The sequence below is a fragment of the Pezoporus occidentalis genome, unplaced genomic scaffold (genome assembly GCF_034315485.1).
Source record: "Pezoporus occidentalis ecotype Australia unplaced genomic scaffold, CSIRO_AGI_Poc_V1 ctg159, whole genome shotgun sequence".
Taxonomy (NCBI): Eukaryota; Metazoa; Chordata; class Aves; order Psittaciformes; family Psittacidae; genus Pezoporus; species Pezoporus occidentalis.
The window spans coordinates 376,900-391,077 of NW_026913415.1; the positions used below are offsets into that span (position 1 = coordinate 376,900).

Here is a 14,178-nt window from a genome sequence, read left to right on the forward strand (position 1 = left end):
TATCCTTTGGAGTTACACGTGGGTTAGAGCACTTCAAGAAAAGAAGACAGCTAGGAGACCTTCTGGCCACCCATATCCACATCAAGAGGTATTAAGCTCAGGTCTTGAACACTTAAGGCAAGCACAGAACAAGTTGGCTCATTCAAATGTAGCAATGGCACAGCTTTATAGCCTGCTGGAGAGCAGAGCAACTCTGCTAAGAACTTACTTCATGCTTTTGCATGGATTTGCGGAGTTGGATTCGGCCCTGGCCCATACGGGCTGAGACCTACAAACCCTCCCCACATGATACTGACACAGCAGTGACTCAGAGGACAAAGTGCTTTTGGTAAAGGGTCTTAGCAGCAGATAGCATCAATAGATTCACAGAGAACTAGATAAATGCGTGGATAACAGGTCCATAAATAGGTACTAGAGGGATGAGATGCACCCTCCAGCATCTCTAATACAACCTTTGTGGATGCTGGCAGGGCAACAACAGGGCAAAACACAGCAAGCGAACTCAGCATCTCCTACAGTCACCACCTGAACCAGAAGAGTGGGCTCACACTCAAGTTTCTTATACAGATATTGGAACAGATTTTGGAAGCCCCAGGGAATTTATATGAGGGAGCTGGAGTCGAAGAAGTGGCTGCACTGAGTGGCAGGTTAGCTTTCTCCCTAGAACTGCTTCTCAATCTTTCACATTTTAATCACAGAAACAGTATTTTCAGTCCATTAGACGTGAAGCTGAAGAGAGGGGAGTAAACCCAACATTAAAAACCTCATTAGAAGTGGCTCTTTAGGCATGAAGGTTAAGGGAGAGGCTCACCTCCAGCAGGTCCGACACAACAGGCAGTATTTCAGGGTTACAGATATCGATGGAGTCGTCCCTGTAAGTCTTCTTTTTGTAACGGATGTTTCCCAGGTGAAGTATCGCCGACAAGAGAGAAAAGATCCTAAAGAAAATAGGGAGAATTCATTTTAGCTCACTTGTTCTTTCAGAAAGCTAAGGAAAAAACCAAACCATAACCCCCAAAATCCCGTGCCAGCTTCAGACTTGAATGGTTCCTCAGATTTTCAATTCAAAGCAGTTTTTGCCCCAAATCCCCAAATTTTTCCTCAAAAGTGATGCTCAAATGAAGCATCCAGTTTGCCTCATGTAAAATATGTTTTCACTTAGTTAAGCACCTTGCATTGCCATGGCTTTCCTGAAAATTATCTAACACATCATAGAATCCCAGACTGGTTTGGGTTGGAAAGAACCTTAAGAACATGCAGTTCCAGCCCCTGCCACAGGCAGGGACCCCTTCCACTAGGGCAGCTTGCTCCAAGCCCCTGTGTCCAACCTGGCCTTGAACACTGCCAGCGATGGGGCAGCCACAGCTTCTCTGGGCACCCTGTGCCAGCGCCTCAGCACCCTCCCAGGGAAGAGCTTCTGCCTTAAGATCTAACCTGAACTTCCTCTGTTTTGGTTTGAACCCATCACCCTTTGTCCTACCCCTACAGTCCCTGATGAAGAGTCCCTCTCTAGCATCCTTGTAGCTCCCTTCAGACACTGGAAGGCTATAAAATAGCACCCCATATTATAAGGAAATAAAATAAATCTTCCAATGATCTAGGATACCCAGATTAAATATCTACCATGTAATTGCCTGAATTAAGGGGGAGATTGGACTCAGACACCCAGCTCCTTAGTCCCTGGCACACGTATTTAATATCTTCTCAGATCTAGTCCCAGGGAGGAAGCCTATGCAAAAGAAACATTTGTGCTTTTTAGTGCTTATAACATATAAGCATACTGAGACAGAGGAAAGCTGTTACACGTCAAGTAAATCTATCCAGCTAATTTTTCTTATTTTATTTTTTCCTTGGGGGGCAGGGTGGAAATTTGGTCATTTTAAAGTTAGATCCTTACTCCTCAAAAGAAAAATAGTTCTTTGAGGTGATCAAGTCATGGCTGACTTCAGCCATAAACCCTGTTTGTCCCTGGTTCTGCATTCTCTGGGGAGCTAAAAATGAATGAAAACAAATCTGATTCCTAGCCATGCCACCAGCTTGTCTGGACAAGACACCTTCACCTCTCCAAGCCAGTCCTTGCTTATCTTTAAAAAGCAATACTGATTTTTTATCATGAATTACAAGGATACTATTACAAATATTTCACTTCTGTAACTGCTTCTATGAAGGTGAACCCCAATTTTTTGCTATAAGCAATCGTTTATAAAGTATGGTAATACTTAAAATGTCCTTCCTTTCTTTACTCAGCCGAAGGTTGTTATTTATTCGTGTTAGTCATACAACACCAAGCGGATCAAATCTGTTCATATAGCAAAGAATCCTCTGTATTTTCTGACAAGCAAACTCCACTCAGAGAAATACAAGAACTTGTGTGCCAAGAAAAGTTATTGCACAGTAAATCAAAAGTGTGAATTTACTGTGACATCCAACTCTGCTCAGTCCTGACAATTACTGATTGCTTCACTCTGCCAGTTAAACTCCATTATTGCTCCCTGAGCAGGCTTTAGAAAACCCCTGTCGTTCAAACCTGACTCTGGAAAGATAAGGAGGCATGCTGACATGGAACAGATTGATGTTAGAAGTGGGTGTATCCATGTGAGTGGAATGGATAGAGAAAAAGCAGTCTTAATTTCATAATTGATTTGTTCCAAGGATGAGCTTATGGAAAAGATTCATACAAAGACAAGCTGAGAACATTTGGGCTGCTCAGCCTGGAGAAGAGAAGCTGCATGGAGACCTCAGAGCAGCTTCCAGGGTCTGAAGGGGGCTACAGGGATGCTGGAGAGAGATTCTTCATCAGGGACTGCAGTGATAGGACTGCAGGGGTGATGGGTTCAAACTGGACCAGGGGAGACTGAGATGAGCTCTTAGGCAGAAGCTCTTCCCTGTGAGGGTGCTGAGGCGCTGGCACAGGGTGCCCAGAGAAGCTGTGGCTGCCCCATCCCGGGCAGTGTTCAAGGCCAGGTTGGACACAGGGGCTTGGAGCAAGCTGCTCGAGTGGAAGGGGTCCCTGCCTGTGGCAGGGGTTGGAACTGGATGAGCTTTAAGGTCCCTTCAACCCAAACCAGTCTGTGAGTCTATGATTTTCATCTGGGTGAAAATCTCCTGGTGGAGCAGAAGGCAGAACAGCCTCTCACAGTTAACTGCTTCTAACTGCTGGCTCAGGTACATGTTGAAAAGCAAGAAAAATGGTGCTTAAAGCCTAGGAGGTAAACCACCCAGTCCAGAAGAAAACTAAAAAAAGTAATAATTATATATTAGACCCTTAAACGTCATTTACCCAAGGTGATGAACAGGGTTTCAAGTGCCATTAATACAAAGCAGCAATTCTCTCTTCCCACATAAACCTCCAGGATTTCAGTCAAAAAGGAACCATGTTCATTAAATTCTTGTTTGAACATTTTAACTTAAAGAAGCACAAGATTTCTCACTGTGTTCCAGCTACCGATGTGATTTTCAGCAATACTTGGGATGTCAAAATCATACTCACTTTGAGGTTAATTCTTCTGCTAAATTCATTCAAACCTACTCAAGACTTTCAAGCCAACAATCAACATGAGAGGAATTAATTTATGGTTTTGGTTGAAGACAACCCTCATATGAAGCACATAATTCCTTGCAGTCAGTGGAAGGTGCTATTGCAACCTAACCAGTTTTTCAACCAGCACTTCCAGGGAGTTAGTGAATGAAGGCCAGTTGGAAATAGTCTACAGAATCAGGAATGATATGCGAAGGATTAATTGTGACTAATAATCAGGATTTCTGATTAAACCAGGATCTGGAATCATGACATGCAGAGTAAGGCATGACAATTCATGCTGTCAACTTCTTGCCAATGCTCCATTTGCATAAAGACAACTGTCAACTACGGTAACAACAGGCAGTTTGCTGTATGAATGGTCAAGTGGTTCAAATGGTTGGGTTGGAAGAGACCTTAAAGCTCAGCGAGTTCCAACCCCTGCCACAGGCAGGGACACCTTCCACTAGAGCAGCTTGCTCCAAGCCCCTGTGTCCAACCTGGCCTTGAACACTGCCAGGGATGGGGCAGCCGCAGCTTCTCTGGGCACCCTGTGCCAGCACCTCACCAATTACTCCTTCTCACCAGTTTGGTATGTTACATAGAGCGCCACAGTTATGTTAGCTCAAGTCAAGTGAATTATCTCACTGATTACTGAGGGTGGTGAGGCCCTGGCATAGGTTGCCCAGAGAAGCGGTGAGCGCCCCATCCTTGTCAGTGTTCAAGGCCAGGCTGGACAGAGCCTTGGTCTAGTGTGAGGTGTCCCTGCCTATGACAGGGGGGTTGGAACTTTCCAACCTAAACCATTCTGTGATTCTATGATTAATATAATATTCAAGCTATCAATATGGAAACTAAACTCACTGTCTGCGAGTCTTGGGAAGAAACCCCACCATCTCCATGGCTAGCTGTAAGCGCTCAAAGTCATGCTTCAAGTCCTCCCCTTCCACAGAAAAGCAGTCCTGTTGGGTACAAACAGCACGAGTAAGCATTGAGAGTCATTAAGATGAGAACAGGTCCAGATGGCCAAGTCAACACTTCATAAATATTATTTCTATGCGTTTTATCAGCAACTAGAACATTTCCAAGCTGGCACTGGGAGATGAGATATCCAGAAGGTCCCACTGACATTATGGGGAGTAACTGTGGCTCATTACACCCGACACCCAGCCCAGGGAGACTCAGAGGTAAAGCAAGAAGCACACATGCAACATCACAAAGGACCAAGATTATCTGCAGTGGGAAGGCAGATTTTTCTGTCTTTAAATAGTAGAAAGAGAACGAACAAGCTGGATTTTTGAAAAGATTCTTTTTTAAAGTTTGATTTTTAATTTTATTTTATTTTTTAATTGAAATGAAGCTTTTGAGGAGAATCTGCTTCTACAAGGACTCTAGGGAAAAGCTGACCAGAGCGCAAATTTCAACACAGTATTATTCATCACATACACAAATGGTTTGCTCTGTACTGCATTTTCATCCAGCACAGTGAGACAGTCTTCCAAAGGACACTACATCTCCTCCATAAATCATAGACCAGTTTGGGTTGGAAAGGACCTTAAAGACCATCCAGTTCCAACCCCCTGCTGTGGTTTGGTTTCAATAGCCTGACCTCAGAGAGCACTATGTTGATACAACTTCTCCAAAATCCAGTTTTAACAGCGACTTCACATAACTTCATGTAAGAGATCAGTGAATTAAGTCCTGCAAAGGGAAGTTTTATATCTACTTTTCACAAACTTTATTCTAAGTACCACGAAGTTTTCTAAAACTGTGAGCACTGAGAGAATTTGAAACCCACATTTTCTATTTCCATGTCTATACACGCTTATGTGTGCAAACAGTGGGGGTTTTCAGGTAATCCCAACCTGACAGCAGTCACTGATACGCTCATGAAAATCCAGTGACATTCTGGACTCAAGAAATATTCTCCTGCCCCAATATTTAGGGAACATAAATGCTCCTTAAATGAATACATAAACTCTTAATGCCAAGCTCCTTTTGCTTTGGCTCACCATGGGATGATTCCGATTATTCCCTCTCACTTTGCAGCTCATCTTAACACTTTCTCCCATTGCTGCCTATAAAAATTCCCAGTCTCTGAATCAAAATGAGTTTATTGGGCATCATATGATACAGTGCTACTTTAAACCACCAAACATTTTCCTAACACTTAGACAGAGACTTTCTACAGGTTAATCCAGACGGGTTAATTAAAACCTATAGCTGCAGTTGCGGTGACGATTGATTGAGCAGCTGTATCCACCTATTTTCTTCTGGTCATTTCCCTGTAAATCAGATTTACCCCCTGAGCAAGTGTGCACAAACTTTAGCCCAAAACTTTTGCCCAGATAATTCTGGAAGTCAGCACTAACCAGGGTTATGTGAATACCACAGTGAACGTCATTAAACAGGTACCAAGTAGTCATAAGGTGACAACTGTTACTACAAGACACTTGTACTCACTTACAGTACATATAATTAATCACATATACAGAATATATAAAGTCCTTTTATAGTAGCAGCTTTGTGTCTTCCACATTGAAAGCCTCACAACTCTATCAGTGATAGAGTTTTTCATTCCACTCCATAGCATCATTACAGCAGGAGATGATTAAGTGAGAGATTCTTGTTTAAGATATATATTTCAATATAGGAGAATCCTCACAACTGCCCTGTCCCCTCGACTGAGAGCTAGAGAGGGTCAACTGGTCAAGAAAACATTGCTTTATCAACAACAATTTAATACTGCATAGACAGTGAATTTAGAGATGTTGAACAGTAAAAGAGCATGAGCAGCATCAATGAACATCAGGTCTTAAATGCAACAAGAAAATAACATGCCTGCATGTGACACTTTCATCTTTCATTAATAAATGATTAAAAACTACCCTTTTCAGGAGATGTATAAGGTGTTTGTACATGATATCCAATGGAATGCAGCAAAGACATCTACACTGTGTATTGGTAAGATCAGCAAGCATGAGCAATGTAGTTATTTACACCCTAAAGTATCAGGGTAAGAAGGTGTCCCTCCTAAACTCAACCTTGGCCAACCAGCCAAACTTAAGGCATAAGTCAACAGCAAAACCCCACAGACAACTCAGAAGTAGCATGATCTATGCTAAAAGCAATTTCATTAATACATAACAATTGCCAAACTCACTAATCTGCATGGAAAGGCCTTTTGCAAATTATCTGCTAAAAACTGGATGCTTTCTGTAAGTGTTTCAGCCCTGTACTGGTTCCTAATGGATGATGATTATAAAAAAAAGGAGTTTCTTGGATAGTAGGGCAGACAACATGAAAAATCCATGCCCACAGCCCAAACTTGTCATTCATATTCTGCCAGGGCAATTACTTTCCCAGAAGAAGCAAGTCCCCTCCTTACTATCATTACATTGGAGCAACCCATGGATTTCTAGGGGAAGTTCAAAGAGGATATTATCTTTATAAAGCAGATTTCTGCAGGGGCTTGAGTCCATGGTTATGGGGAGAGGTCCATGGTATGCTTAAGAGCGAATCAACTAAAGCTAAGATCTGATTTAGCACGAATATTACCAACAATGATCCCAGGAAGAATAAAATACAAGTAAATTGCAATGGCACGCAGTTGCTGTGCAAAATAAGGACCTGTATCATGGTAAAGCCTGAGCTGTCAGGGCATGATCGGCCCCTGCAGCAGAAAGTATCGAATTTGGGATTTGTTTTATTTTGGAATTCCACCAGTGAGTTGTCCTAACTCATTCCTTAAGAGATTCAGGTCTTTGCAACTTCGTGAAGTGCACTGAGATACATGGAAAAACATCTGCTCTTCACTGCCCACTCTTGTAGGACCTCTCGGGATGCTGATGTATTAATGATGCCAACATTTTTAAACCCTGAGGGCTCAAAGTCCTTTTCCCTCTCCCCCTCCTAAGGATTTTGCAGCGAAGTCATGCTGTTAAGATGCTTATTTAGCCCAAGTGAAACCCAGCTCCCTTCACACTTTACCTCTCACTGTTCCAGATGCATCAGCTAGAGTTCAGAACCATTAAGCACACGGCAAAATTAGCAGGAACAACATGCAGCTGATGTGAAACATGCTTCCCCATGCCAGACAAAACCAACAGAGACCATCACGGGACACACAGACACTCAGAGCACGTCACCAACTGAAGCCACTGCCTCCAACTCGGTTACACAGGAGGAATGGGGAGAAGCTTCACCATTCCCTTTTTTGGGTTGATCCATTTGGAAAGGATGATCACGTCACCAGAACTATTTTAGGAGGAGGGCTGGGTTTTGCATTCTCAATAATACCAAGATTGGATTTTCTCCCAGATGGCTGAGGGAGATGTTTTGGGGTTTGCCTTTTCTTTCCCCTCTGGAACCTGGAGAGCAGATACACTGCTACAACCACCATGAACTGATGGGTTCCAAGAGATCGAATTGCTATTTTATCAGAAAGGAATTTCATTTTCACTGTATCACAATTTCTACAAATCATTACGTATTATATCAAGAAGGAAGGAAAAACCCCCATAGTTTGCTAAAACTGGATTACTATATGCAACTGTTGAAGCTTTCCAGATGGAAGGAACCGAAAAAGGGCAAGGGAAACACATCTGTACTGTCATAAGCTAATACACAAGCAACACCACTGCAGGGCAGAGGAAGGGAGCAGGTAGTTAACAGGTCAAATCTGACTTTGTTTTCTGCTCAAGTCTCAGTGCACCTAACAAAATCAAGTGAGCAGCAGCGGCCCTGCACCAGCAACACAGAAGACACGGGTACTTGTACTGACCGGCTCAGAGTCATAGCAATAATCATCCCAGCTCTGTCTGAGGGGTTTCTTTGTCATCTGAAAGCAAGGCAGACTGGGTTAAGTAGTGTTCAGACCAAACAGAACTCCCACTAACCTGCTCTTTAACCAGGGCACCAACGTCAACCTTCCAAGTAAAATAACTGTTGTTACTCTGGATAGTCACTCCTTACTTTTGTTTAGTTTTAAGCAAGATTTATAATGCTTTTGTATTCATGGTGCTCTGATTCCTGCTTCCTGTATTTTCAAGACACATGCTTTATGGATTTTAAGATCTTTTTCTCCGCGGTTGGAGAACCCTTTAGTTTACCCAGAGCTGAAGAGCTATTGATGTAAAAAGTCCCACTGAAGACCAGAATTCTTTGGTTTCTGTTCTCAACCTCTGCTCTAGGTACATGTAAGTGCTGCAAAAGTGCAACCCTCCAACCAATTAGAAAGCCACACTTGAAAGCTTTGTAGGAATCAGTGTCTTTATTTCCAATCAGACAGAGATGGAGTTGAGAGAAGTCAAAGCATGTGTCAGTGACCAGTCCTAGGAGGGAGAAACACATCGCACCAGAGTTCCTGATGAGCTTAAACTAAGGGTCTAATCCTGCAAACCACTGATTTCAATATGGTTAAATGTGAATAAGTCACAGAGAACAGTCAGCAAGTTACAGGGTAGGCAACAACAGCAGGTTTACCTGCCATTGGTATGAAATATGGAGAAGCTGTCCAAACTCAGGGGATTAAAGCTGTTTTTTTTTTTCCAAACTTGATCCCTGCATTTACAGATCAACATAAAAAAAACATCCCATTTTGGTGAAATACCTGAACAGATTATTTCTCATCTGCAGTGTAAAACACACATTTGTTTTGCTTAACATGGCATGAGCTGAGGAAGCAGAGAGAAGAAAAATAGGGCTTGACCCAAGGACCAAGTCAGTGCTTGACTTGAGGGGCCTGGGTCAATATTTTCTAGCTTTTCCATTTTACTATTTAATTTGTAGTTACGGGTTCATTTCTGAGCTCGTTCTTGGCCTTCTTAAAGGAAAAGGGGTTTTTCAAGCACACATTTAAGAAGCTACTGCAAATGCTCAAGGGTTATTCTACAATTTTTCCCCTTTTACGCTTACAAATTTTCTTTTCCCATTCCTCCACTACCTCTTTTTCCTTCTTTTTCCTTGTTTTCCTTTCTCCCCTTTGCCTGTAGGGCACAGGAAGCTGTCACGGCAGTTTTAATACGAAACAATGCCCTGAACACATCTAAAGGTGACATTTCCCGTGGCTGTCAGTGTTAAATGGTCTCTTTAACACTAATTATTAAAAATATTAAAATCATTGTAATAAATCCCTAAAAATTCAGGCTGTCACCACTGTCCAAACACTATTCAGGCAAGTTCAGAGTCTGCTTCCCTGATGCACAGGATGTAGCTCTGTGGCCTACTCGCCCACAGCATCCTAATTTAGATTAAAATACATGTTTCAGCCTAAATGATCTCACTTTTACTGGTTCTACATTCTACATGGATTTATAATTTGACTTGAAACATGAACACACTTAAAGGGGTATTAAAACCCCAGAAGGACTCTAATTAGAAGCAATGTTTTCAACAAACAGAAAGCTATCGGATTGCCCAGCAAAACCTGTGAACCCAAAACATTGGATCCAAACGATCTTGGCTCCTTCCCACTGCAAAACAGCAGCACAGATGGTCGAGCAGATCCCACCACTTTCTCCAGCTAACGCCTGAGGCACAATGAGGGCAAGCAAAAAGCCTTCAGCTATGTTACTCATCTGTGCAAATTTCCTGATGCTGCTAAGAGTGGGTGGGAGTTGCTGATATCACAGTACATTATGGCTTTGATAACCTGCTTTAAAAGGTCCTTATAAAGCCCCAGGTAATTAAGGCATATTCCAGCGTTACATTCTGTTTCTAGGAAGACTAAAGGATATTTGGGTTGAGTTGCGCACACAAGTTTCTCCCCACTTTATGGGTTAAATCTTGTTCCAGCTCTAAGAAAATGGCAATTAGTTAAAAATCCAGTTATAACGCAACTACTCTTCCACTTATTCCTACTCTTTTTTTTCTCCTTTTGAGCAAAAAGCAATAAAATCCCCATTCACCAGCATCAGTGGACAAGCGCATCTTAAATACCTGCAGCAAACCACATGTTCCAAACTATGAGCTTATTGTGCCGTTGGTAACTCCTCACTCATTTTTAATTCCCACATTTTCAGTGGTTGCTGTGGTTTTCTTGAGATTAAGCTTCTATTGTTAAAATAAAAGGATCATGCTCACTGCCAGCCATGGAGCTACAGGATTATTAGGACTACCTCATGCAAGGTGTTATACCCTGAAGAGCTGCTAGAATCATCACACATCTTCCCCTTTTCTCCTACTCAGCAGACAGATGTTAATGCCTAGATGACATCCACACACATAACAGGTAAATCATTACCATTTCTGCCTTTGACAATTAAACCCACACTGTATTTCATGCTTCCCAGCTGGGGGACAGAAATGGGAAATACCCATGTTGATATTTTTATGTCATATTATCAGGTGTTCAGATTGCCAAAGCAGAATTATTTTCAAAGAGAAAGGCTGCCTGTCAAGCATTAAGACAACTCATTTGTTAGTTGTCTACTACTCCACACATTTTCTTTATTAGCATTAAATATCAGCAGCAGAAAAGGCAAGACCATGTAATAGGTTCCTGTACAGTATTCCCACCTGGTTGAGGTAATGATATTCCTCAGGCTGCTTCAGATGGAATGCTGATCTCTCTTCCTCACTTGCTCCTGCCAGGAGGTAATAAAATACATGGTAGTTCCTGGTGACAAATAAAAGAAAGAAAGATGTTAGACTTCAAACTAAACAGCAGTGTTCAGCAGAGAAGCGCATGTGAACCTCAGAACTGGATTTTCCAGCTTCCAAACTCAGGCCTGAACACTGGAAATGGAGCCACTTTTACATCACTTTGTCGTGATGTAAAAGATGAAATGAAGTAATGGAGAATGAGAACCCTCTTTGCCATCCAAGGACATCCACTGGCCTAGAATGTGCTTAAAGAATTCCTGACATCACCACTTTTTCCTTCAGAAACATGTGCAATGCCTACACGCTGATTAGCATCAAACCAACGTATTTCCTTGCAATGCAGAAATGATGGCGATTATTTTTAATACCTTATTATCATCTAAAAAGCAATGATTTTGCAGTTGCAGTTCCGTAAGACAGTGGAAAAAGCCTCAATTTTCATGACTACTCAAGTATTCAAAATACTTGAATATTACCAATACTAAACCCAGCCCAGTGACACTTGTTTCACTTCGAGACACCTCTAGCACAGCTTAACACTAAAAGTGTAGCAGCAGTTCTAAACTTAAATCTGCTTTTATGCTGGATCTTTTCCAAGAGGAACCAAGTTTAATCATCTTGCAACACCCAAGAGTACATTTGTCGAGGCTGAAGGGGCTATTTAACGTTGGGATAGGCTTATGAGCATTCAAGAAAACTTCTCATACATCTGTCTCAAAAGGGAAACAAAGAAGTGCCAAAGGTTCAAAGACAACCAGAAGCAGCAAATTTACTTAAAATGAGAGTCATAAGCACTGAGAGAGAAGTATGTAACAACTCCGATGTTGCAATTAGGAAAGAACAATGTGCTTACATTTGTGTCTATATAGTTTTCGCTTTCTCTAGAGGCCCTTCTGATGGCTTCAATGTGTAAAGAACTGTAAAACAGAACCAAAATACCATCTCCACCCCCAAATTCTGTACTAAATAGCTTATGAGTTGCACAAGGAAACAAATGGTATGTAGTATTCCACATGACATGACTCATGAAGAGAATGCAAAATGTAAGTCAAGGACTATCAATAAAATACTGGGGCTTGTTTTCCCTGGTTAGCACATTCCTCCCAAAACAGCAAAATATAAAATGTATCATTTATCTCTGAAGCACAGGGTTAGGACCATGAAATTCCTGACCCTTCGGGCCAGCTTCCCTTAAAACAAGGGTTTAAGCTCTCAGTGCCACACTATCGGCACATAGAGAACTCAAAACCAACCCTGCAAGCAAAATCCCGGCACCTACCGTTCATTGTGCTCCTGATAGACTAGTCTTGATTTCTCCAGGAGGTACTTCTCCACATAAGCTCTGAAAGGCCAAAATAAAAGCATTATTCATTGACCCACCATTTGACTGAAATGAACGCAGCTTTACCTGGACTTGTCAGGCTTGGTGCGCACAGAAATCAGAAGTTTGAGCCTTGTTTCACTTAGTTATATAAATTTCTTCCTAGGCAGAACAAGCCCAATATTATGTTTGGCTTTTGAGGTTTTTTCGGTTTGATACAAAGCCAACACTAACTTGGATATGAAAAACATGATCTCAGATGCATTAGCCTATGGGCAGGGAGCATAGGGGGAAATGCTGACAGCAACCAAGACTCTTGGGTACCTATTTAATCCAAAGCCAGCAAAACAGAGCCGCTTGCAGATGAAGCATCTGCACGCAGGAAACAGACCTGGGTGCAAAGGTTTGCAGGATCACAACCAGCTGCAGAATCGCCCCCCAGGTCACCATTCCCTCTTCCAGAAGAGGAACTTCCCAACAAAAACCCAGGCTGTAAACTTGTGGCTACAGTTAAAAAACAAACAATTGCAAAAGCCCCTGACTGGAGTTTACATTTTCTCCTAAGGGCCTCCACAACAATCATGCTTCATTTATATATTAAATACTTATCTTCAAGCTTGTACAGCTAAAACAAGCTTCAACAGGTTTTTTCTTCCAAACAATCCCAACCAGTAATGATAGGGATTTAGAAACCAGAGTTCTGATGACGTAGCTGTGCTTTTCCAGCTCCAGATGCCCAGTGACGTGGCCATAACATTAGCAGTCCCATATGAATCAAGGAACCCACTGAACATCAGGCATGGGAGGACAGGGAAGTGCCTCTATGCTTGTGTCTCCACCAGTCTCCAGACCTGTTTATGACTTACATCCCAGTAATTGTCTCTCTTTGCACTGAAGAGTCAAGCAAAATAAACCCTGTGCTGCTGCAGATTAGGGACAACTTTTACAGCAGCTCATAGGAGAGGCTGCTAGAAGAGGTAGGAGAGCTGGATCAGAGGGTGGGAGCAGCTCTGCTCTGGAGCCAGGCTGAGAGAGCTGGGCTGGGGCAGCCTGGACAAGAGAAGGCTCCTGAAGGGGAGACCTGAGAGCAGCTCCAGTGCCTGAAGGGGCTGCAGGAAAGCTGGAGAGGGGCTTGGGACAAGGGATGTAGGGACAGGCCAAGGGGAATGGCTTGAACCTGCCACAGGGGAGACTGAGATGAGCTCTTAGGCAGAAGCTCTTCCCTGGGAGGGTGCTGAGGCGCTGGCACAGGGTGCCCAGAGAAGCTGTGGCTGCCCCATCCCTGGCAGTGTTCAAGGCCAGGTTGGACACAGGGGCTTGGAGCAAGCTGCTCTAGTGGAAGGTGTCCCTGCCTGTGGCAGGGGTTGGGACTCAATGAGCTCTAAGGTCCCTTCCAAGGTGGGCCCAAACCAGTCTGTGGTTCTGTGAAATGGCATATCCAACCCCCAAGAGGTTGCTGATCTTGCCGCATGGCAGGAGTAAAGGAAGGACAGCAAATCAGTGCTATTCCTCTGCATGATGTGCATCAAAAAGGTTTGTTCTTGTGTATTCTCTGTGAGGAAGCTGAAGACAACCTATGGATATTCCTTACTGAGAGGAGGTTTCTTGTATGCACTTCCTAACCTGGAGCCAGTTTTTAAATTCCAAGCCACGCCATATACTCATTGCAGGGTTTTTGAGCACACAAATGAAGAAGGCATCAGGGTGTCCCAGATACCACTCCCACCCCTGGGTA

The 14,178-nt window shown here is 42.8% G+C and overlaps 1 protein-coding gene across 11 annotated transcripts in view; it reads right to left on the minus strand.

Annotated features, from left to right (window-relative positions):
- MYO9A (myosin IXA) overlaps positions 1-14,178 on the minus strand; it is a 191,262-nt gene that overhangs the window by 108,898 nt on the left and 68,186 nt on the right. For 10 of the 11 annotated variants that reach the window (XM_062612105.1, XM_062612104.1, XM_062612107.1 and 7 more), the window contains exons 4-8: positions 12,402-12,464; positions 11,036-11,135; positions 8,301-8,357; positions 4,382-4,479; positions 812-938 (exon numbers count right to left, since the gene is read on the minus strand). In XM_062612105.1, coding sequence (XP_062468089.1) covers positions 812-938; positions 4,382-4,479; positions 8,301-8,357; positions 11,036-11,135; positions 12,402-12,464 — 445 coding nt within the window. The remainder of the gene's footprint in view (positions 1-811; positions 939-4,381; positions 4,480-8,300; positions 8,358-11,035; positions 11,136-12,401; positions 12,465-14,178) is intronic. The other variant, XM_062612102.1, reaches the window with a different exon arrangement.